The sequence below is a fragment of the Sinohyriopsis cumingii genome, chromosome 2 (assembly GCF_028554795.1).
Source record: "Sinohyriopsis cumingii isolate HCF-2022 chromosome 2, ASM2855479v2, whole genome shotgun sequence".
NCBI lineage: Eukaryota > Metazoa > Mollusca > Bivalvia > Unionida > Unionidae > Sinohyriopsis > Sinohyriopsis cumingii.
In genome coordinates, this window is record NC_142962.1 from 91225584 (window position 1) to 91252090 (window position 26507).

Sequence of the window (26507 nt, forward strand, 5' to 3'; positions counted from 1 at the left end):
TGCTTGTGAGCATTTCACTTGAAAATCATTTCTGCATTTTTAGCTGGAGGGATAAAGATGTCATTGTCTGGAAACCAAAAATATTCCATAGTTGTTGCAGATTCAAGATCTTTCAATTCTGTTTAATGAACCCCTTATGAACCTCTTAACTTTTGTTATAGATCAAAGTGTAAACTTCTACTGTCTAGAGTCAGAACAGTACGTTGGGAGAATTTTTTAAAAATAATTGTGTTATGTCAGAAGTGATATTTTGCTTCATATTTATATCATATGATGTTATCATTAAGTATGACTGGAAGTCTTTATAAAAGCTCTTGGTACTTTTTATTAAAAATCTGTCACTTAAGTTTTGGAAGAAATGTTACAATATAATCACCATTTAATGACATCTATGCAGCATAGGATGTGCAAACCAAATGAAACTGAACTAGATGCAACTTAACATCCTTAAAGTACTTCTTTCCTTATAAACTTGGCCAGTCTTAGGGATGCTGGAGTATTTGCTTGACTGATTTTAATCATGGTAATATGACTTCAGTCTGGTTTTCTCAATAGCCAATGAGAATGAAATATAATCATTCCCTTCCATATTTAGACAAAAATCCCTTCACTTGCTTTGTCTTTATCTGGCCTTTGGAAAAGCTACAAGGCACCAATCTTGCATTAACCATTTTTGTTTCTGAATAATATCTCAAAAATTCCTTCCTATTACTGTTGTACAAGCTATCTCATCATATATTATCTGCCATCTATGAGTTCCTTGACTTCCTCTGCATTATGTTGATCAGTTGTTGTAGCTACCTTACTAGCATGGTACATTTTGCACAGACTATGTGCCTACATTTGAGTGTTATACCCATTGATAAACTGAAAGGCAAAGTTTGTTTCCATGAACTATCCTTAAATTTCTTTTTCAATTTTAATATAGGAACATGTATTCTTATCTATAACTGTGTCATGTAAACATGTATCCTTATCTATAACTGTGTCATGTAAACATGTATCATTATCTAAAACTGGGTCATGTAAACATGTATCCTTATCTATAACTGTGTCATGTAAACATGTATCATTATCTAAAACTGGGTCATGTAAACATGTATCCTTATCTATAACTGTGTCATGTAAACATGTATCATTATCTAAAACTATCATGTAAAAATGTATCCTCATCTATAAATGTATCATGTAAACATGTATCCTTATCTAAAATTGGGTCGTGTACACATGTAACTGGTAAAAATGCATAACGATGGCACAAAATGTTAATGATATCACATGCCATTCTTTGTTATCAGTAATGAGTATGTGATGAAATAAATTTAGGAGAAGAAATTTCTACTTCTTGAGGAAACTGCAGTTGGCATTACTTACAAATATTTTGAGTTGTTTTGCTCAGGTCATATATCACAAAAAACTTAATAATACACTGCAAAAAATGACCCACTTTGAGACAGGAAATTTCTCTGCATTCATAACTGGGTATATTCTGACAAAGAATGTATATACAAAAAATCTCAGTGGGTCTGCATTTCTAACTGATTATATTCTCATAAAGAATATATATATATAAAACCTGATTGGATTTGCATTTCTAACTAATTATATTCTCATGAAGAATGTATGTACAACAAGTGATTGGGTTTGTATTTCTAACTGATTTTATTCTGATAAAAAATGTATATGCAAAACCTGATTGGGTTTGCATTTCTAACTGATTATATGCTGATATAAAATGTACATACAAAACCTGACTGGGTTTGTATTTCTACTTCATTATATTCTCATAAAGAATGTATATGCAAAACCTTATTAGGTTTGTATTTCTAACTGATCATATTCTCAAAGAAAGTATACACAAAACCTGATTAGGTTTGTATTTCTAACTGATTATATTCTCAAAGAAAGTATACACAAAACCTGATTAGGTTTGTATTTCTAACTGATCATATTCTCAAAGAAAGTATACACAAAACCTGATTAGGTTTGTATTTCTAACTGATCATATTCTCAAAGAAAGTATACACAAAACCTGATTAGGTTTGTATTTCTAACTGATTATATTCTCAAAGAAAGTATACACAAAACCTGATTAGGTTTGTATTTATAACTGAATAAATTCTCATATGGAATTCAATGCCTCACTGTGTATGCAAATTTACTCTGCATGAAATGTAAACTTCATTGAATCCATCTTCGTATTAGCTTTCTTGCACAGTGTAGATTTGATAGTAGATAGTAGGCTTTAACACACAAACATCTAACATTTCCTAGTGACTGTAACAGTACTCATGAAAGACGTCTTGGATTCCCTTGAACAGATTGTTGATGACTTCATGTTCCAATCAGTCTGATGCAGACTAAAATCGCTAGATCTTGATATAAATTATAATTTATCCAACATTTCTTTCACAAATTTTAGCAGACATTTTTGAAATGTATTTTTCTAAGATTAGCAGACAAACCACTTGATCATATGCTGCATGATGTCATATAAGAAAAGGGTCCTTTTACAGACACTAGGGGGGCCCCGAGTGGCCGAGTGGTCTAAAGCGCTCTCCATTATGGATCACTGCCATCTCACCTCTGTCTGCGTGGGTTCGAGTCTCGGATTCGGCCAATGTGGGTATGTGAGAAAGCTTGCCAGTAGCTTCTTGAGGGTCGGTGGTTCTTTCTGGGGATTTCCCAGGTTCTTCCTCCACCATTAATACTGGCCGCCATGTATAGCCTATCATGTGCTGAAAAATGGCGTTAAACAACAACAACAACAACAACAACTACAGACACTAGTCAAAATCACTCATGCAATGTTGAAAATAAACACCTGGATTTCTCTGCTTCCATCTCCTTTCTTAACTGCTGTTCCATCTCATCAGGTTCAGGATTGTTATTGTCCACAAGTCCTGAGAGTGGAAAATAAAAGATTTTAAGGAAATTAATTTTGAAAAAAATATTGCACCAAAATTATCCTCTCTGACTTGCTAATTGATGGTGAAAAGTGCAAATTAAAATAAACTTAATCAGATCATACAGCAGAATTTCAAACAATGTAAATAATACAAATATGAATTTAGATAAGCTTCATGAAACGCACACATACTTTATACTAGTATTTATTTCTCTACAAAAAACCCAATTTAAATAAGAGTAACATAAATGGTGCATTATATACATTTCCCATATTTAATTGTCTTCTATGCAGCCATAAGTAGGTTATGTTATACATTTCCCATATTTAATAGTCTTCTATGCAGCCATAAGTAGGTTATGTTATACATATCCCATATTTAATAGTCTTCCATGCAGCCATAAGTAGGTTATGTTATACATATCCCATATTTAATAGTCTTCCATGCAGCCATAAGTAGGTTATGTTATACATGTCCCATATTTAATAGTCTTCCATGCAGCCATAAGTAGGTTATGTTATACATATCCCATATTTAATAATCTTCTATGCAGCCATAAGTAGGTCATGTTATACATGTCCCATATTTAATAGTCTTCCATGCAGCCATAAGTAGGTTATGTTACACGTCCCATATTTAATAGTCTTCTATGCAGCCAAGAGTAGATCATGTTACATGTGTCCCATGTTTAATAGTCTTCCATGCAGCCATAAGTAGGTCATGTTATACATGTCCTATATTTAATAGTCTTCTATGCAGCCATAATTAAGTCATGTTACACATGTCCCATATTTAATAGTCTTCTATACAGCCAAGAGTAGGTCATGTTACATGTGTCCCATATTTAATAGTCTTTCATCTGGTCATAATTAGGTTATGTTATACATTTCCCATATTTAATAGTCTTCTATGCAGCCATAAGTAGGCCTTGCATCATCATGAAGCTAAGACAATTCATTCTGCAATAAAACTTGTTGACACTTTTGACCTTGGGTGAAAGCCATACAGTATATAACAATTTGATCATGGGACTGACATGCAGGCCTGACCTTCATGTCAGAAATGGGAATCTTTGAATAAATACAATGTGCATAATAGATCTAAAATTGTTGATTTTGAATTTTGTATGTGAAAGATCAACAGTATAATGCATATCAATAGTCTTTCACAAATATAACTGCTTTAATTAGCACACTAGTTGGGCATGGTAGACTCTGGGAATTACAGACCAAGAGTCTCAGAGACCTTGAAATTAGACTGACTGTAACCTCTGAACTTAAGATGCCAACATCTACATGCTTCTTCCTTACCCTACGTGCATGGAATCCACAAAGCTTTGTCAAGGAACTAAATCTGCATGAACAGTTACTGTGCAAAACCCATTTTCAAGTCACAATGACTTTAACCTTTAGACATCAAAATATATAGGCATCTTCCTTATTTTAAATGCAAGTCCTTCACAAACTTTTGTCAAGATACGTGGACATAAGTAAAGTTATAATGAAAAAACCATCTTCCTTATATTAATCAGTAAGCATGACCTTTGATCATATAATTAACAGACTTCCTTCCTACCTAAAGTATATGCCATCTGCAAACTTCAGTGAAGGCACAGGGCTCAGAACTGAATCTGCTTTGTAGAAGCCAATTTTTATTTTCCATTAGAGCAGCCCTGACTGTCCCAAATCAACAATCGTCTTCCTTACTTTAAGTGCAAGCCATAAACAAAGTCTTGTACAGGTCTGTGATGTAACACTAATTTTAATTGTGTGGAAACCATGTTTCTTTTTCAGTCACAGTGATCCTGACCTCTGATACCCTACAATCAACAGGTTTCTTCCTTACTCAAAGTACAAGCCATTCACAAAGTTTGATAAAGGAACATGATGCAAAACTGAAGTTATTTACAGATAATGGTGACAGATGGCTGAATGGATGGAGTAACAATGTCAAAATAATATATGCTCCACCTTATGGTGAGTGTATAAAAATATAAATCCACTTAATTTATCAACTTAGCACTTTTTTGGTTACAGTAAAATGTCTTGGTCAGTTTGATAGACAAGGGGTGTTTAAAAAGTTTTGAATATTAGTGTGCATTACAACAAAAGTACTTTATTAATGAATAGTACATAAGTGCACCCTCTTAAAGTACCCTCTACAAACCTTTTCAGTCTGATTATCCAATTATTAAATGGCATTTAGTCTTCACTTTTTGGTATGTTGTTCATACACTGGAAAACTGCACTTCCAATTGCATGAACATTTTCAAATCATCTGCCGCTCAGCAAATCTGTGAGAGCAGGATTCAGACAATGATCACCTAGAGCAAAATCAGGGCTGTATGGAGAATGTGGCAAATTTGATGTTTAATGGATACTTTGGGTACTGGAGATCAATTACTTCTGGCGACACTTTGGCAGGAAAAGATGTCTAGTGACACTAGCCTGTCAGGCACAGGTACCTGGACAGACAGGCCTTTTGCATAAAAAGAATAATGCATTTAAAACTCTCTTGACAGTTTGACTACATTGAGCAATGTTTGGTATCTGCTGCTTTTCTCTCATCCAAAGGTCATTATTTTCTCTTGAGTCAGGTTCAGAAAGTAAATCTATGTTTTATCACCTGTGACAATCTCATTCAAATATCTTTGGTCACTCTTCATATCTGGTGAGTAGCTGTTTGGCAGTTTCAACCAGTCAGTTTTTCATCAGCCATCAACAAATGTGGGTCCCATCTTGCACAAACAATTTTGGGATTCAAATGATTCTTCATATTTAGAAACAGCTGATGAATTAATTCCAATGACAGCAGAAATATATTCTAATGTACATCAAGCATCTTCAACAGATGCCACTTTCAGCAACCACTTCCCATTAACCAATTGCAGATAACAGTCTTTTAGAAAGTGGGTCATCTTCCATGGATTCAAGACCAGCTTTCAATGATGAAACCACCTCATAATTGTAGGCTATGACAGAGAATTACATCCATGAACTCATCCAAGTTAGCTTTGTTATCGGAGAGTACCCTAAGAGTATCCATATTTTACAGTATGCTCTTTGCACAGTAGGAAATTGTTCTTCTTTGACATTTTTACATTACTGTCATTTACCTGTGTTATGTCACATATCTGGTGTCCAGTGTGTTGAACATGCAGCTACAGATCATTTTATAAAACATTATTTTGTCTCTCAGTTCAATTTACTGATACATTCAATGAAACAAAAGAGTTGTAATAAAATATTCAGAACTTTTAAAGTACCTCTCATAATAAACACAGATGTGTTGGTGACAAAATGGTTAGAGGTAAAACACATATGTCTCCTTTCAGAAGGTATAGTGTATATGCTTGTTAACTCAAAAGAGGAAAATTTACCTTGCATGGCCAACTGCATTCTATGATGTTCTATCTGGGCCTTAATATGATCTAAAAATATATCACATGAGAATCTTAAACAAGTCCACAAATGTAAAAATATACAAGTCAAGTATCAGAACAAAAGTTATGAATAACAGAAATAAGTTTGAGATTTTATTTACCACATCTACAACTTAAGAAAACAAAACAGCCAGCCATTCTGGCTTGACATAATTGCAGGAATTTACAAATCCACTTGAATAACTCCTGGGACAAGCTTAAATTTGACTCAGGCAAGGTCAAGTTTCAAAGGTACTTGCCTGAGGGCAAGTCCAAAATATTGAGCGACACAGTACATATATCAGCACCTTTATTTTGTGTTTATATGAATTTCATTCTTTTAATACATAACTGGCCAGTTTCTTTTATCAATTGTATGTCATTTATATTTTAATAATATTTTAATCATATTATTTGTATGTGTCCAGATTTGCCAAATTTCAGATCCTAACATTGCCTCAGGCAGTTTGTGAGCTTGACAACTTTAAACAACTGGTTGGTTAAAGGTTTGGTGCTATTCACTGATTTTAAAGACAGCAGGAGTTTATTGTCAATAATATAACTCATGAGATTTCTTTGACAGGTGTGTCTGTAAATGAAAGGCACTCATCTGTGAGGAATTTGTTCACAGACTGATTGATTTAATAAAACTGTAGCACCCACAAGCAGAGTTTATGAATGGTTGTTTACATTATAATTATAATTATAGGAGACTGATATATACTTAACTGCTACATAAAAGTTAGTGTTCACAATCTGAAGTCAGCTTGTGAAATATTTTGATGCATGTATCTGATTTCAAGGTGATTTCAAGGTGACTAGATGATGATTGTTAAGTTAATCAATAAAATTATTCTTCACAAATCCTTGAGTTGTGAGTATAAATAAATCATTACAAATAGTCTAAATTTCATTATTGTTGTCAAAGCAAGAGAAAGAAACTGGCTCTAAAGAACTTATTGTAAAGAAAAATAACCAGTATGATGTTACAACACATTCAAGAAAGTTCCTTTTTAAAATTTTATAAATACCTGCATTACATACATCTAGAATGTAAAAAAAAAAACCCAAAAAACACAACACAAAACAGCTAGCCTATTTGGCTTGACATTCTTGGAATTCATTGCTTCATGACATTTTTGGCATCAAAATTACTCTACATAATCACAAGTCAAGTCCATTTGCAAACAAGGACTTTTGAACCACTGGCATCAGGGGGACATAACTACCATCTATACTGTCATGTAAGACAAGTCCAACAGTAAAAACTGCACAGACTCAGATCTGCAATCACATAGTGCACCAGCAAATCAAGTCTATATTGTTTATTTTACTGATTACTCCTACTAAACAGTATAGATCCAGACTGGCTGGTACAATATGTGAGGACAGATCTTGGTCTGTGTAGTCTGCCATTGGACATGACTTATACACAAGTATATATGATAGCATTGTTCCTCTGATGACATCGGTTAATCTGTTCTTCCTACTATTTATATGTTATAACCCAACTATCTTGTACCACTGGGCCATGTGTGATGAATTTTGCTTATGAGCTCTTTTTTCTTTTGTCATCGTAATTTTTTATGTACTGTCTTTGGATTAATTATAGAAGAAAATATACAAAAATAATTAACTGTTTCTCTGAAAATTATTTCAATGACACACTGTACTCCTAGATGATTAATTGTCCCTGTACAAACAATCCCAACAGAAAAAAGCATAATGCAGATTTGAATTTAATTAGTATTAAATCTCACTGATTTGTGTTCTGGACCGATTGACAAACTCTCCAAGGGCTTTGGCACTTGCGTATCTTTCCTTCAGTGCCTGCTTGTTTTCCTCAATGGCATCATTATGTTCATAATCCCTCCGAAAAATTTCAAATGCTTCCTGTCTACCAATTGACATGTCACCCACTGAAAACAATTGAAAAATGAGATGTCAGAAAATGTGCTTTGGATTGTAGGTCATCTGGATAACTTCTTCTGATTGATATTCCTCCCCCTGTTGCTTGAAATAAATAAATCAGTCAATAACAATAAACTTGTATATAGAAAGCCTGAAGAAAAAGAACATCAAAAAGAATCATTATGCATTCATATAAACCACCACATAAAGTATGTATTAGATTCAATGATCTAATATGTGTTTTACAGCTCTGTTTAACTTATGTTACCCTATATTTTGTGTGCCTGCAGTGCAGGGGTGCACAAACCCAGCCTGCAGACCAGATCTGGCCTGCAAACATGTTCTGTCTGGTGCTCAAAGCAAATTAAAACAACACAGAAATCTGGCCCATGAACAGTAATTATATTAAGAAATTAGTGTTTGAGGCCCTCGAGTGGTCCTAGAAAATACAATCTGGCCCTTGGCTGAAAAAGGTTGTGTACCCCTGCTGCAATGAATTGGCTACTGATCCCTCTGTTACCTATATTTTGTGTGCCTACAATGAACTGGCTATTGATCCCACTGTTATCTATATTTTGTGTGCCTACAATGAATTGGCTATTGATCCCACTGTTATCTATATTTTGTGTGCCTACAATGAATTGGCTATTGATCCCACTGTTATCTATATTTTGTGTGCCTACAATGAATTGGCTATTGATCCCACTGTTATCTATATTTTGTGTGCCTACAATGAATTGGCTATTAATCCCACTGTTAGTCTATGATAGGAATAATATCAAGATACCATTGAAGGGACTGATGCTCTAATGGCTGAAAAGAATTTCCAGGAATCCAAAAATTCTTTTCTTTCAAGTGCCGAGTATTGAAACCATTTTTAATATTCTTTGATAAACTTCAATATACCAAATTTCTTTGCTATGGCCATTGACCTTTAACCTGATGTCATGAATAAAAAAAATCATTCAACTTGTCTCAGACAATGTGAAGATTTACTCAAGAGCTATGTTCAGTTAAATCTATAATTAATATTTTTTTGATGGAAAAAAACCCATTCATTAAGTTGTATTATTCAAGGTATTCATCAGATACAACCATACTTGTTTGTGTTATCAAGCTCATAAGACCTTAAAATCATTGACAGAGTGCTGATTAACAACTTGTTAATTAAAATGACCATGTCAATAAGACCATCCATTCAGGAGGAGCCACCATGGTGGCCATAATGGATGTCAAATCAGCACTATTTTCATTCTGAACCAACTAGATATCACAAGAAGTCTTGTACTGAAAACCCCATGCTGATATGACTATCCATTAATAAGACTTATCTATATCAAGATTTTCAAGATGGCTGCCAAGGCAGACATACTGGATGCCAGATCAGGACTATTTTAATTTAGCTCTACCTAGACATTATGAAAAGTCTTGTAGTGAAAACCATATCAATATGACCACTCATCCAGAAGGAGTAGTGATAAAATGGACCAGCTAGATATTATAGGAGGTCTTCTGGTGAAATTCTCATGTCAATATGACTTTCTGTTCAGTAGTACTGATAATACAATTTTCAAAATGGCTGCCATGGCTATACTGGATGTCAGATTGACACAATTTTGGACAAAGTATGTATCATAAGAAGTAATTTGGTGAAAACACAATGCTGATATGACCGACTGTCCATTCAAGAGTAATAGCCGTAACAACATTTTCAAGATGGTCATAGCTTTCATTCAGGACCAGTTATATACTGAAATGTATATGTGTGTAAAGTTCAATGGCAATCCTTCAAGTAGTTTAGGAGGAGTAGTGATAACAAACTAATGGATGGATCACAGATAACAGGTCATCCTGCCAGTCATTCTATGTCCAGTAGAGATAAAAAGAGAAGACAGAATTTATACACATAAAATAGTACGTCATAAAACAATGTAACACGAACATACCTATTTATTACATAATTGGTACAAAAATCTTATGACCAAATTTATGGGCTTTTCATGGGCAAGTTATAATTTTTTATATGGTTTGTTTAATTAACTTTCCCACTTTTAAAGTCAAATTCTGAAATCTGTTTTACACTGTATTTGTGACAAGACCATGTTCCAAATTAGAAAATTATGTGCTGAAAGTTTAAATCTTGAAATATAAACATCAACATATATCGAATAATGGCACTGTCAACAAAATTTACTGTTATTACTAATTTTTCATGAGTACTTTGTCAAATCATTATGTTCTATCTTCCAAGCAGTCTATTTTCTATATTTGACAACTCCAGGGATTCAACCATACCATTAAAGTGTTCCTTCATATTAATAATTAAAGGGCATTTCCTTGAGATCTTTTCCTTTGACAGTTTGGCTGAATGGTACATGCTAGAGGCCCTGTGGCTTATGCCTTTCAGCTATGGCTTCTGCTTTTCTTCTGTGGATTACGCCTTCCCACTGAGGCTAAAAGATGTAATGATGACTGTCTGGGAGGCAGATACAGCCCAAATATTGGGTTTGAACCACCAGTAGCATCAGAAAGAGGAGGGAATTAGTAGCTGATTGATATAATTTTTCTCAGATTCAATCTTCAGAAATGAAGTCATAAATGACTGTTCAGATGATTCCAATGTGCAATTGGTGTTTTTTACTTCTCAAATGTGAGGAAATGGCATACTCCCACATTTCCCCCCAAATTTACTAAGTTATTACACAACAAATACATTACCATCGATTTATCCATAAGTATTTTGTTTTCTTGATCCATTTGTGATTTAATGTATTTTTTCATCATTATACTGGATGACATAGTCAACATTCACTATGCTTCATCTGCCATTTGCTCTTACTGGTTTAAAAATCATGACACCTAAGCTATGTTTTGAGCAGTTTAACTAAAAATGTATCACAGTCAGGCAAAGACAAGGAATAATGTCTAAGGAATCTGACTAAATGTAATTGTTTGATAAAATGAATGATCAGAACCATCATTAATAATCCAATTTCTCCTAAAATAGTTAAATAGGTGAAAATGATACATCAAAAGTAATAAGTCAGATATTAGCAAATTTCATGGGGTTCAAAGGGTTTTTGATGCAAATTTAGGACATTTTCAAGGACTTTTTCTAATTGTCAAGGGTTTTTCAAGATCTATGCATACTATGTATTATGTTTATTCTGACACGTATATGCTATATTTCAAAAGCATTATCAACAAAATGAAGATAACATTGTAGTAGCAAATAATGTCCAAACAGAACACCAAAATAATGTGAATTTAAAATTGTCATACATATCAACAAAATTATGAGATAAATTGGCCATTCTTGACTAAAAGAATAGAGCAGACCGGTCAATTCTGAGTCACTTAAACCAGCATAAATTCAATTATTAGCATTACATTTAAAAAAAGATTTGAACTTGTATTTCTTAAATAGATTTTGCAAGTATATTATGTTGTTGATATTTATTTACAAAGATACCTTTAACACAAAGAGATTTTTAAGGAATAGCAATGAAAACATAACGTAGAGGTTCATAAGACTGACTATTTTCAATCAACTCACAAATCTTGGCCTTTGTCTTTTCTTCTTTTTCCTTCTGTAATCTATGTTTTTCTTTACTCCATCCCCCATGGCTAGGTGTTCTTCTGGAGACATCAGAGGTCCAACTTTCTGAATGGCTGTGAGAGGACTGCTCATGCCCATTGACCTGCTGACCTGAGCCATTCCTAGCTGAGGGTGGTCGGTGACCAAACCTCTCAAGTTGTAAAAATGCATCAGCAGCACGTTTCTTCTCTTTCTTTAGCATATTTACTAGTATATCTTGTGGTATTTGGTTAAGGCAACATATCTTCAAAGTGACATAATTTTATTTCTTTTCAAGGATGGCAATCAAGGAATCTGAGTGCCTCAAGGTAAAGTCTGAGAAAAGAGGAATGAATAATCCAAAGCTCCCACTTTATTCTTATATGACTTCCACATAATGAATTTCTTTATGAAACTAGAGTGTAAACAATTTTTGTCAGATTTCTTGCATTTAGTCTAAAGTTATATATTTTAGTTGAACCTGATCTTTTAAAGAAAGCATTCCTTATCAATCTACATTATTCACAGTTTGGTTTTCACCAATTTGTTTTTCCTTTTATCATACAATGAATGTTTTCCTATGAGAAAAGTTCCCTTATAAATAAAATCAAGAAGAAAAGATGTCAATATAGTGGATTTAATTGCCTTGGTTTTGAACTCAGAATTATGTTCTTAAAACATAAAATGAAAAAAATGTGTGGAACTCTTAATTATGTTGAAACAAAGGAGAGGCTGACTTAACTCTGCAAAAGAAACTTTCAAGGATATAATTCCAAATTAAAAATGTAGTTGTGTTTAACAAACCCTTGGCACAATATTAACTATATGATGCCAATTAAAAGTAAAGTTCTAAAAATATAATGATGAAAACTGTAAAAGAAACTTTAGGAAGATAAACAATACAAAATAAATGTAAACATGAAGTACCACAATATAAAAGATGAAATTTTATGATGTTAAAATAAAATAAAATATAAAGACAAAATATATAAAATCCTTAAAAATATATGGTAAAAATTTGCTACATAAAAAGCACTCCTGCAAGGGTGCCCACATAATTATTTCTTTTATTTAGGGTGCAAAAATGTAGTGTTCAGCTATTAAGTTTTACTAATGTATGCCAAAACATGTTTAGATGTGAAATCAGGAGAGGGGTAGCAAGTGCCCCCACTTGCCCCTATGTGCAGGCACCCATTCACTCCAGAAAAATAGCCCAATATTTTTTCAGAAGGTACATTCACATAATGTTCCTTAACTGAGTTCACATTATAAACTTCTGCCTCTCCAGGTGGAAGTTGATTCACTCTTCCAAATGAATGCTTCTGAATGCAATGGATGTGTTCGAATTTATAGCAGCATCTCTAACAAAATGGCATTTAATGAATGTCAGTTGCATTCAGCGAGATAGAAAGACTTTAAATATGGCCACTCAATAGGGATGCCCTGCCAAGAGGATGCAACTGAAGAGCAAATATCTTAGTCAAATAGTAGCCAGAACTCCATAAAATTCTGCCTGACAATGGTAAAAATCAAACATACCAAATCTGATTTCAAGATATGAAGGCAAAAAGTGTCATAATTTAAATAATGAAACTTGAAACAGATGCCAGGTCTTCTCAGTGTAAACCTTTATACCAAGCTTGTTTTCAGTCTATAAAGCCCTTCAAAAGACATTAGTGATAATGGAAGCACAAAGTCAAACATGGATGAAATATTATTAAAGTTTTGCTGGAAAATGGTGAAAATCAAACCTGACAGGGGTTTTCTTAATGTATTGTCCCAGACCAAATTTAGTTCCAATGCATGAAATCTTTCAAAAGTTATCATGCAGACATACAATTTTCATGATGGATATTACATTAGACGACATGGATGTAGGTAATACAATAAACCATCTATACCGATACAATGAGGACATAAAACAAAAGTTTTAACAATGATTACTTACATATACTTTAAATCTGTGCTATCTGTGGTGTAACAGAAACATACAATGAAATACCTTTGGAATTGTCTACATACAGCCAAATGAACATCATTGTAAAATAATTAAATGGGTATATATGTGACCTGGGACTTGCGTTGTATGCTAATGTGCATGGTTGCTGTGAGTGAGCGATCGATCGCGGTGCATGATTCCCGTGCGTCACGTGTATGAAAACCACCTCTCCACGATACTAATAAAAGGCTAGGGAATTACTACTTGAGGCTAGAGAGAGAGTCATAAAACACCTCAAGCAGTGTGGAGATTTGTCTTTCACGCAAGTGAAAGACAAAGGGATTGAATACGTTAATATATTTCGGGAAAGTAATACTCTTCGAGTCTGGCTTTTTATTGTACCTCATACCAACTGTCATAAATCCCACAATCGACAACAAGAGTACTTATTTCTTTGCGAGAGGAGTGAGAGCTCACATCTGGCGCCCACCGTGGAACCCGTCGGAAGGAGAGAAGATCTTATTTGACTGGTAAACCAGACCGAAGGGCTGCAAGCAAGTAGGGAATCTGACAGTCCCTACTCCTCGAATGTTGTGTTAGTCTGGAAACGCGATAACAGCTTACGTTTCTGTATAGACTACAGGTCCCTCAATGCAAGGACCCGGAAGGATGCTTATATGCTTCCACGGTTTGACGATACAGTCGATGTCTTACAAGGGGCCAGGTTCTTCTCTAAGCTGGACCTTAGGTCTGGTTATTGGCAAGATGAGATAGAAGAATAACATAGGCAATATACAGCCTTCTCGGTGGGTCCACTCGGGTTTTACAAGGCGAACCAAATGAGTTTTGGTCTGTGCAACGCTGGGGCTACTTTCCAGCATCTCATGGAGAAATGCATGGGAGAAATGCATCTCAAAGAGTGCCTCATCTTCATTGATGACATTCTCATATTCTCCAGAACGTTTGACGAGCACATAGAATGGTTAAAAGCTGCGTTTGCACGCTTACATCAGCACGGTCTTAAGCTGAAACCCTCTAAGTGCGAGTTGTTCATGTCCTCAGTCATTTATCTGGGCCATGTTATATCAGAGGAAGGTATCAAGACCGACCCGAAGACCTCTGCGATTAGGAATTGGCCAAACCTAAAAACATTAAGGAGCTATGTCAGTTTTTAGGGTTCACAAGATACTATCGCTGCTTTGTTGAGAGATTCTCGCAAATAGCACAACCATTAAACGCTCTTTTAGAGTTCCATGGCACGACCAAGGCGTCTCGAAAGAATAAGTCCAAAAACAAACAAGCTTCTCCTTGGACTTGGGGAAATGCTCAAGAAACCGCTTTTTTAAATCTTATAGATAAGTTGACTTCTACCCCTATCTTAGCATTTGCCGACTATGCTAAACCATTAATAGTGCATACGGATGCTAGCGGGTCTGGTTTAGGCGCAGTCCTATATCAAGAGCAAGAGGGGGTGAAAAGAGTAATTGCATACGCCAGTCCGGGGTTGAGAAATAGTGAACAACGCTATCCAGCTCACAAGCTCGAATTTTTGGCGCTGAAATGGGCCGTGACGGATAAATTCCATGACTATCTCTTAGGTTCTTCCTTCGAGGTGATCATGGAGAGCAACCCATTAACATACGTCCTTTCGACGGCAATGCTGGATGCTACAGGGCATAGATGGGTTGTGGCTCTGGCAAATTACAATTTTTCCATCAGGTATAGAGCTGGCAAAAATAATGCTGACGCCGACGGTCTCTCGCGTTTACCACAAATGTTCCCAGACGTGGTGGAAGCCATTTGCCATTCAGCCACTGTTTCTGCACCCTTGATTGGGAGTATTTCGGATGATCCAGCACCTCGGTCGGCCGATGAGGTGTTTGCGTCTAAACAGTATAATAACATAAGGTGGGACAGGGAACAGTTGACTGATAAAACTCTAGCGAGAATTATTGACCTCAAGAGTAAAGGTTTTCGGCCCAGGGAGTGGGATCTCCGTGAATGGGACCACCTTGTGGTTGAAAACGGCGTTCTATACAGAACCACTTCTCTTGATGGTCAATCAATCAAACAGCTTGTGATCCCAGTCATACCGGAGCCTTGTCTTGAAAGGTATCCACAATGATATGGGCCATCAAGGCAGGGAGAAGACACTCTGGTTAGCTAGGCAAAGGTTTTATTGGCCAGGTCTGGAGAAGGACGTGAATCGCAAGGTGGAGTCTTGCGAACGGTGCATACGCAGAAAGACCCTGGTTAAGGCAATGGCAAAATTAACCCCAATTCACACCACCTGCCCAATGGAACTCGTCTGCATAGACTTTTTGTCTCTTGAGCAATCTAAGGGAGGGTTTGAGAATATAATGGTGATAACTGATCATTTCACCAGGTATGCTCAGGCCGTTCCTTGCCACAATCAGACGGCTCAGACTACCGCTAAAGCCCTTTATGAACACTTCTTTCGATATTATAGTTTTCCGGAAAGGCTACACAGCGATCAGGGACATAATTTCGAGGGTGGAGTTATAAAGGAGTTATGCAAATTAGCGAACATACAGAAGTCTCACTCCTCCCTGTTCCACCCACAGGGGAATGGTGCTTGCGAACGTTTCAATGGTACGCTCTTAAAAATGCTAGGGACATTGGAGGAAGAGCAAAAACAAGATTGGAGATCTTACATTGCTCCAATTGTCCATGCATATAATGCTACTAAAAATGACTCTACCGGATTCTCGCCCCATTTTCTTATGTTTGGGTGGCACCCCAGGATTTCTGTCGACGCCTATCTGGGCACTACACCAGATAGTGGCGAGGCTGCTTAAGAGCCTCATGCGTACGTGGAAAAACTGAAAAACCGCCTCCAATTTGCTTACATGGCCGCGGCGAGGGAGTCTAGCTAGAGCCATGCTAAGAACAAGGCCCAGTACAACAGAAGGGTCCGCGAGTCCAAACTTGAAGTAGGGGACCGAGTCTTAGTGCGCAATGTTGGACTGAAGGGGAAACAGAAATTAGCCAACAAGTGGTCCAAGGATGTATATCAGGTGATATCAATCCCCAATTTAGATATACCTGTGTACAAGGTAAAGAGGGTCGAGGGTTCGAAATTAACGTGCACATTGCATTGTAATATGCTTTTGCCATTTGACTACCTTCCTTGTGATCCAGTCCCCATGAAACAGGTTCAGAAGAAACTGGGTGTACCAGAGGCTACACTTTTGGAGTCGAGCTCTGAATCTTCGAGTTCTGACTCGGACTCTGACCGGTATGTTATACCACAAAGACGATCCAGATGGGCCAGAAGAGATAATGTTCAATTCCGTGAACACCCTATACGAATTGCCTCTGATAATAGATTTCACTCTATTATCGATACCCATATTAGCATGCCTCTTGAAAGCGTAAACTTTCAAACAAGTAGTTCTAGGCAATATGGCAGTAGTTTAGGTGAACCCACGAGTAATTTTTCTACTCCCTCTCATGTCTCACCTGAGAGTACTCAGTTCCCCAGAGATATCTGCCGAAAGGTCAGTTCAAAGCTCGACTAGATTAGAGAGAGACCCAGACCGTCAATCTGTGAGGTTGATCCTAAGCCCACCAGCGCCATAGGGGTCACAACAGGATGACTCAGGGCAGCAACCGCTGAGGCATTCAACCAGAGACCGAAAACCACCCAACCGGCTAGGCCAGTGGGTGTGTTCGCAAACAGTTTACTACGTGTGAATTACTATCTATAGATTTCAGGCCTGCTTGTAGCAGTGGATAGCTGAAACAATGCAGTAGAGTCCCTTTTGTGTAAATTAAATACCGCAAGGCATTTGACAACAACGATTCAATTATAATTTTAAATAATAAATTAAAGCTCCGCATTTTTAATCATTTCGTATGTATGATAGTTTTTTTTTTACTCTTTCCAGACTTGAAGGATGGTTCAAAATGGTAGTTGTAGTTATTGTATTTCTTTTAAGCACGCTCTTGCTAAATGTCGGGAGACATTTACCTGTAGGGAAGGAGTATGTGACCCGGGACTTGCGTCATGTGCTAATGTGCGTGGTTGTTGTGAGTGAGCGAACAAGTGAGCGATCGAGTGCGGTGCATGATTCCCGTGCGTCACGTGTATGAAAACCACCTCTCCGCAATACTAATAAAAGGCTAGGGAATTACTACTCGAGGCTAGAGAGAGAGTCATACAACACTTCGAGCAGTACGGAGATTTGTCTTTCACGCAAGTGAAAGACAAAGGGATTGAATACGTTAATATATTTCGGGAAAGTAATACTCTTCGAGTCTGGCTTTTTTATTGTACCTCATACCAACTGTCATAAATCCCACAATCGACAACAAGAGTACTTATTTCTTTGCGAGAGGAGTGAGAGCTCACATATATGACACAGATTTCTGTACTCAAAACAAATTTTGGTAGCAAGTCATGCTAAAAACCGATCAAATAATTTGTAACTCCATCATAAGAAGAATTCAAAAGTTTAGTTTTCTTTGTAGGATACTTATTTCATTATCTCTTTGCAAGATGAGGTCCTTCAGTTTCTGTGTTTCAGCTTTGGCATATGGGCTCATGTCTGGATTCTGGACTGGTTCAGGGGCTTTAGAAGTGGCTGTTGAAGGCACTGATGGCTTATCCAACACTTGTTTCTGCAAGAAAATACACTAATACACAATCTTTTTCACGACAGTCATCATCCATTTATAGTTTTTTTAAAAATGTGTTATACTGAAAAATATCATAAAGCAAAACAACACAATGGTCCAGATAGACTTGATATTACTTACCAACCCTATGCTACTGCAATTTACAGCATAGTTAGGTGCATATTTTAAGTTTTCTTAGCTTATATCTCCATGTATACCATATTGTGACTTATCAAATGAATCTTTTAAAATCTCTGTCCAGGAATAACTACCTAGAGGCCAGGGTAGTTGATACAAATTCTGTATACCCTAAGATCAGATTAGTTGATACAGTCTCCTTCCTGGAATAACCATCTATAGGTCAGATGAGTTGATACAAAGTCTATATCCAGGAATAACTACCTAGAGGCCAGATTAGTTGATACAAAGTCTATATCCAGGAGTAACTACCTGGAGGCCAGATTAGTTGACACAAAGTATATATCCAGGAGTAACTACTTAGAGTCCAGATTAGTTGATACAAAGTCTATATCCAGGAGTAACTACCTAGAGGCCAGATTAGTTGATACAAAGTCTATATCCAGGAGTAACTACCTAGAGGCCAGAATAGTTGATACAAAATCTATATCCAGGAGTAACTACCTAGAGGCCAGATTAGTTGATACAAAGTATATATCCAGGAGTAACTACCAAGAGGCCAGATTAGTTGATACAAAGTCTATATCCAGGAGTAACTGTCTAGAGGCCAGATTAGTTGATACAAAGTCTATATCCAGGAGTAACTACCTAGTGGCCAGAATAGTTGATACAAAGTCTATATCCAGGAGTAACTACCTAGAGACCAGGGTAGTTGATACAAAGTATAAATCCAGGAGTAACTACCAAGAGGCCAGATTAGTTGATACAAAGTCTATATCCAGGAGTAACTACCTAGAGGCCAGATTAGTTGATACAAAGTCTATATCCAGGAGTAACTACCTAGAGGCCAGAACAGTTGATACAAAATCTATATCCAGGAGTAACTACCTAGAGGCCAGATTAGTTGATACAAAGTCTATATCCAGGAGTAACCACCTAGAGGCCAGGGTAGTTGATACAACGTCTATATCCAGGAGTAACTACCTAGAGGCCAGGATAGTTGATACAAAGTATATATCCAGGAGTAATTACCAAGAGGCCAGATTAGTTGATACAAAGTCTATATCCAGGAGTAACTATCTAGAGGCCAGATTAGTTGATACAAAGTCTATATCCAGGAGTAACCACCTAGAGGCCAGGGTAGTTGATACAACGTCTATATCCAGGAGTAACTACCTAGAGGCCAGGATAGTTGATACAAAGTATATATCAAGGAGTAACTACCAAGAGGCCAGATTAGTTGATACAAAGTCTATATCCAGGAGTAACTATCTAGAGGCCAGATTAGTTGATACAAAGTCTATATCCAGGAGTAACTACCTAGAGGCCAGATTAGTTAATACAAAGTCTATATCCAGGAGTAACTACCTAGAGGCCAGATTAGTTGATACAAAGTCTATGTCCAGAGAATAACTACCCAGAGGCCAGAATAGTTGATACAAAGTCTATATCCAGGAATAACTACCTTTGGCCAGATTATCTGATACAAAATCTATGTCCAGAGAATAACTACCCAGAGGCCAGAATAGTTGATACAAAGTATATATCCAGGAGTAACTACCTAGAGGCCAGATTAGTTGATACAAAGTATATATCCAGGAATAACTACCTAGAGGCCAAATTAGTTGATACAAAGTCTATATCCAGGAGTAACTACCTAGAGGCCAGATTAGTTGATACAAAGTCTATATCCAGGAGTAACTACCTAGAGGCCAGAGTGGTTGATACAAAGTCTATATCCAGGAGTAACTACCTAGAGGCCAGATTAGTTGATACAAAGTCTATATCCAGGAGTAACTACCTAGAGGCCAGAGTAGTTGATACAAAGTCTATATCCAGGAGTAACTACCTAGAGGCCAGATTAGTTGATACAAAGTCTATGTCTAAGAATAACTACCTAGAGGCCAGATTAGTTAATACAAAGTCTATATCCAGGAGTAACTACCTAGAGGCCAGAGTAGTTGATACAAAGTCTATATCCAGGAGTAACTACCTAGAGGCCAGATTAGTTGATACAAAGTCTATGTCTAAGAATAACTACCTAGAGGCCAGGGTAGTTAAAATAAAGTCTATATCCTGTAATAACTACCCTGAGGTCAGATGAGTTGATACAAAATCTATGTCTAGGAATGACCTTACCTAGAGGCCAGTATTTAAAACAGTCTGGTAGATATTTCTATACATGACTTTTAATCAGCATTATGCAAAAAAAGAAGAAAAATTCCAATTTCTAAACCTATTATGCACACTGTATTTATTCCATGATTCCTAGTTCTAACATGAGACCAGTGCCTGCATGCTGAGCCTGTGATTAAAGTATCACTGGAAAATGTGTGTCTTGACTTCAAGATAAATGAATTCAGCAAGCATATCACAAAATGAACTGTCATAATGTCAAAATGATTCATCCCAAGTTTGGAGAATTTAACCCAAAACTTAAAGCAAATTTTCTAGGACTGTGACATAACACAAAAGGTCAAAGATACAATCACACATGTCACAGAATAAATTGTCTTTAATTCATAATGAATCATCACAAATACGAAAAAAATCCAACAAAAGGTGTAGGAAATACATATAAAAGAAAAAGCTTGAACCAAAACCATAGGTCAAATTTAGTATGACCGTGACTTTAAAATCCAATATAAAAGGGGAAAATGAGCAAGCAAGTAGAATGAATTGTCTTAACTTCATAATGAATCTATCAAGTGGTTTAGCTGATGTGAGCAAATGAAACAACTTGAACCACAATCTTAATGCAAATTTTCTCTGACTGTTATCTTGACTTCAAGGTAAATGGGGTAAACAAGCACATCAAAGAATTGCCTTTGCTTCCTAGCGATTCACTCCATGTGCGATAAAAATCTATCAAGAGGTTAGGAATTATAGGTAAAAAAGATTTTAATCAAAACCACAAAAAATAACTATTGAAGCTGCTTGTGCCAGAGAAGTGAATGTTCTGCCTTGCTACTCACAAAAGTATGTTCGACAATAATCAACCTTTCTTCCATTATTGCATCAAAATTTGTCAATTTATGATCTGATATCAAAATTTAACAATCACCTTTTTCTATACTCTTTGTATTTTCCATACGGATTCATAATAGTTAAATATTTGATATACAGGTACTTAAGACATAAATAATGACACAAGGTAAGTCATAATTTATACACAGGAAAGCAAGTTTTAAAGCTGAGTATGAAATATTTACATGAGTGTGTAGACAATAAAATCACCTGCATTAAATATGTTAACATTTTCTAGTTTGTAACATGCAGCCAACTGGAAACAGCACAAATTGGATCTGTTGCCACACAATACTAATGAGACCAAATGAACAGGGTAGGGCCTGATTTATCAACACATTATGTTACTGCAGATCTTAGTCAATGCTATTCACAGTTGGGTAAATATTATGTATGGGTTAATACAGTGTGATCATAAAATTTAATGGATCATGTGTCTGACCTTCATAATGCTGAAGCAGGCATGAATTTTACGCATGTCAGCTCCAACACTGATAATAGCATCTGGATCGCTATCCTCTAGGTAAGCAGCCACGGCGACTTGGCATCTAAACAAAAATATTGGCATTCTTAAGAAGATTTTTTTGCTACATATTATCTGGTGCAAAGATTTTGAAGAAATCTTATCATCTACAATCAAATAAATTATTAGTACTACTCACTTATAAATCCAGTCCAGTCCAACTGCAACCTGCACAGACCCAGATCTGCCACTACATAATGCACTGGCATATCTTGGTCTATGTAGTTTATAAGGAAGTAGTAGAACAAATAACATGGATTCTGATCTCCCTCACATAATGTGATGGCAGATCTGTGTCTACGTTGTTTTCAGTTGGACTCAACATATAAGCAAGAATGCATGGTATGCATTAAAAGAACTCCGAATCTTTCAAGAGAGGAGTATACATAAAGAGTCTCTTAGAAATTAAAAAGATTAAATTCTAAGTCAGGACCATTCTTAATGTGGTCACTTTTATTTTCATCCACACTTTAAATTGCTATACTTCAATCATTATAATTCGTTATCTGATGTGCATATATAAAGAGAACGGGTTTCATTATTCAATCATCCTAATGAAGAAAGCATACCATATATACTTGCTTGGAAGTCAAGTCCAACTGCAATTAACAAAGATCCTGTTCTGACAGTGCATACTGCAATGATAGATCTGGGTTTATCTTGTTTGTTTACTGACTAATCCAAACAAACTAAATAAAACCAGATCTGCTGGTGCATTATGTGATGGCAGATTTGGGTCCACTCAGTTTTGTAGGTTTCTACTTATATGCAATCATATATAACAATTTATTGTTGAGAACTCTTATAGGGCTACCAATAAGAAGAAGATATAAAATACATATTAAGATCAATGACCTGCTGCACTAACAGCTAGTTTACAATAGTGAACAGATTAACCTGTTTTCTCAGGAATAATTTCCCCTTGATGTGATTTTATAACCACTGAATCATCTACTTCATGTACACATATAAACAACAAAACTAGGAAATCTTACTGTGAATAATTTTTACTATCCTACAGTCTCCTGAATGTGACCCATTCTGAACCATAAGCCATCTTAAATCTTAGAAAAATAATTACTTAGCACAATTAAAATTTACCTCAAAATGATTTAATCCTTTCAAAACATCATAAATTTTGAACCATTCCTTCCTCTGTTCACACACACTTTTGCAATTTAGAAATCAGAGAATATGAATGGAGAAGTCCAATGTTAAATCCATGCTATATTGGGGAAATGGAGCATCCTAATACACTAAATGAGGCCCAGTGGTTTGACACAAACTCACACACAGAATTGCCATATTTCTATCACCATAAGGACAAAAACTAAAATGAAATGGAGACAAACTATGGTGACATAAATCTCTGAAACTTAAAAATGTACTGTCAGTAGAGTCTGAATGTCATTTCTCTTTTCTTCTTGGCTAACTTTTCACAATAATGCAACATTTAAAAAAAAGTGGCTTTACACAAGACATCTGTTTAATTGCCTTTAAAAATGTGGCTTTACAAAAGAAATCTGTTTAATTGCCTTTAAAATGTGGCTGTACAAAAGAAATCTGTTTGATTGCCTGCCTTTAAAAATGTGGCTTTACAAAAGAAATCTGTTTGATGGCTTTTAAAAATGTGGCTTTACAAAAGAAATATGTTTGCTTTAAAAAGGTGTCTTTACAGAGATGTATTTCAATGCTTTCAAAAATAGGTTTAATTATACAGAAGAAATCTGTTTGATTGCTTTCAACAAAGTGTCTTTACTGAGGAAATTTGTTTGATTCACATAATATAGTATTAAGATGTCAGTATTTTAACACATACATTGAAAATATGACTATTATTATTATTATTGCAATTAAACAAAAATTTAAATTTCTATAAAAACAACAGCAATAAAATAAGACGAAAATTAAAATGGATAAAATCATCCTCTTTTTGTTACTACTGCTTAGATGACTCAAACTATTAATTTCAAAATCTGATTAAACGTCTTTATTTAAAAATTACGGTCAAAATATATCAGATATAATTTGAAAATATTTCTATTTCTATTTCAATGAATTTTCTAGAAATGTTTTAATTATTATTACCTTTCACATGCATATGTTGATTGTACTTTGTTTCTTTTATAATAATAATAATAATAATAATAATAATATTATTATTATTATTATTATTATTATTATTATTATTATTATTATTTATATTATTAATTCTTTGGTAATTACAACCTTTGCGCTTGCCTTTGTTAGCCCTCCTACATGCACTCACAATTTGTAGTCCCTTTGCTGGACCTCCAGATTGGTGCCCTTGCAGTTTTGTACTTACCCTTGCAGGAAAAAATAGCCATTCTACTTTTTTCAGTGTCATATCCATCCTTCCATAAAACAAATTATGTCCCTTGCTTTCATTGACAATTTTTTAAACTTTGTCCACTTAAGTACCATAACCTCCTCCTGTATATGCAAGAATGCTCACTGATCTTGCTGTGTCATACTTGCCTCTGCAAACCTTTATGTTCACCTTCACTGCATTACAATGGATTCCAGCTGTCCCATTTCACTGTCTTCCTAGGGTGGTATTACAAACACCCCCTTAAACCACGTCTGAAATGATTACTCTTCTAAAGAAGTCAGTTCCTAGTTTTTTTAAAATTTTGTTTTTCAGAGAGCTGAACCAGTCCCTTGAGACCAAAGCCGCAGACAAGGCAACATTTTATCAGTGTCATTTGCAATCATAGTCATTTTTATTATAACAATCCTCTGGATCTGACCTCTTGAATTCCCGTTATCATTGTCCCAATACACAAATTCACAAACTCACCCAAGTCTCTTTTCCTTATGTATTTGTACAGGCAAATTTGGAGCTCATCTGGTGCAGTGAGCAGTGATGATATCTGTCCCCATTATTCTAAAGATTAATTTATGTGTACAATAAACATTTAATTAAATTCTGTCTTGTGTATTGTTTAAATAATAATAATAATAATGCCTAAATTAACTTCTATGTGTTAGTCAAATTAGTGACATCTTCCATACTACCCAAATCTGAATCAAACAAATTTCTAGTTGAATCAATTTTATTAGGACTGCATGTAGACAATTTGGAAGTCAAAATGGGTCAAAAAATATTCCAGCTCCAGTTTCATAGAATTCCAAAATTTCATGATTTTCAGGTATCAATACACTAAAAGAATCAATCAGCCATCATTACATCATGTTGTAGCCCCTAAGAAATCCATTTATAATCTGCCTTTTATCATTCAAATGCAACTATTTTTAGAAAATGAAACTTAACCGATTCTGATTTTTGAATATGTTGTGTCCATGGTAAGATAGTCTTTGTACATATAAACTTATAAATAATGCACTGGATTTTATAACAAATGTAGAAAAATGATGAGGAGCCTAAGTAGTGTAGGGATGCCTTTTAACCCTATAATAAACCTATATGAACAAAATCAGCAATATTTTATATATAAGGCAATGACAATTACATCCCAAAATATATTTTAATGAAGATAAAAGTGGACCATGAGCACACAAAATCACTCACTATGAAAATTTTAATAAACTCATAAAAACAGAGCCAGTAGAAAATGGGCAGCTGCTTGTGCACATTGTAGCTAAAACTAAATCTTGAATCTGGCTAGTACACACCATTCTCCTGTGCATACAACATAAAATCAACCATTCATGACACAACATGAAATCATGCATTCATGATAGAACAGTATATTATGCAGGAGGAACATGGAGGAAATAAATAATGTCTTTTCAATCATAATATCACTTTATGGCTAACCATTTAAAACTATGTAGTGCTTCCTTAAGGAAAATTCAGAAGTTCATTAAATCCTTTCTAATCCTACTTTGTGATAATATGCCTATTTCATTACCAATAAGTTTCTTTAGTGCACAAAAATAAGCTACCACTGGATCCATCTAAAGAACAATTTAGGAGTTTATTTCATTGTATTTCTATACCTAGATGTGAAAAACCTCAGCTGCATATCACCATGATAATATGTGACAAAAAGGCAAGTAAAAAAAAAGTCAACAATAAAAACCATCACTTGATACAAAGTTTTCTACTTTAACATTAAAAATATACTTTTGCACTTTCAGACTTTTGACCTTGGTCATCTGTGTGTGTATGTGTGTGTGTGTGTGTGATTTAAATTTAAAATTTAGCTTTAACAATTTGCCAGTCATATCACCATGATGTCCACAGTGTGGCAGTTTATACTTATGTCTAAGACTGGAGCATCATGTTGCAGACATGTAGCATCATGTCCAACCCAGTCACATTATCATGACACCCGATTGTCCAGTTCTAACATTAACCTCTTTACTGCTGAGCACCAAGTGAGGCAGCTGCTTGGATCAATTTTAGAAGTCTTTGGTATGACTCTGTATGACTC

At 35.4% G+C, this 26507-nt stretch overlaps 1 protein-coding gene across 1 annotated transcript in view; it reads right to left on the bottom strand.

The window, feature by feature from the left end:
• LOC149805358 (kinesin-like protein KIF6) overlaps window positions 1–26507 on the bottom strand; it is a 79349-nt gene that overhangs the window by 18405 nt on the left and 34437 nt on the right. The window contains exons 12-17 of the mRNA XM_089949664.1: window positions 22006–22111; window positions 18257–18401; window positions 11798–12055; window positions 8091–8249; window positions 6289–6339; window positions 2825–2903 (exon numbers count right to left, since the gene is read on the bottom strand). Of these exons, the coding sequence (XP_089805790.1) occupies window positions 2825–2903; window positions 6289–6339; window positions 8091–8249; window positions 11798–12055; window positions 18257–18401; window positions 22006–22111 (798 nt within the window). The remainder of the gene's footprint in view (window positions 1–2824; window positions 2904–6288; window positions 6340–8090; window positions 8250–11797; window positions 12056–18256; window positions 18402–22005; window positions 22112–26507) is intronic.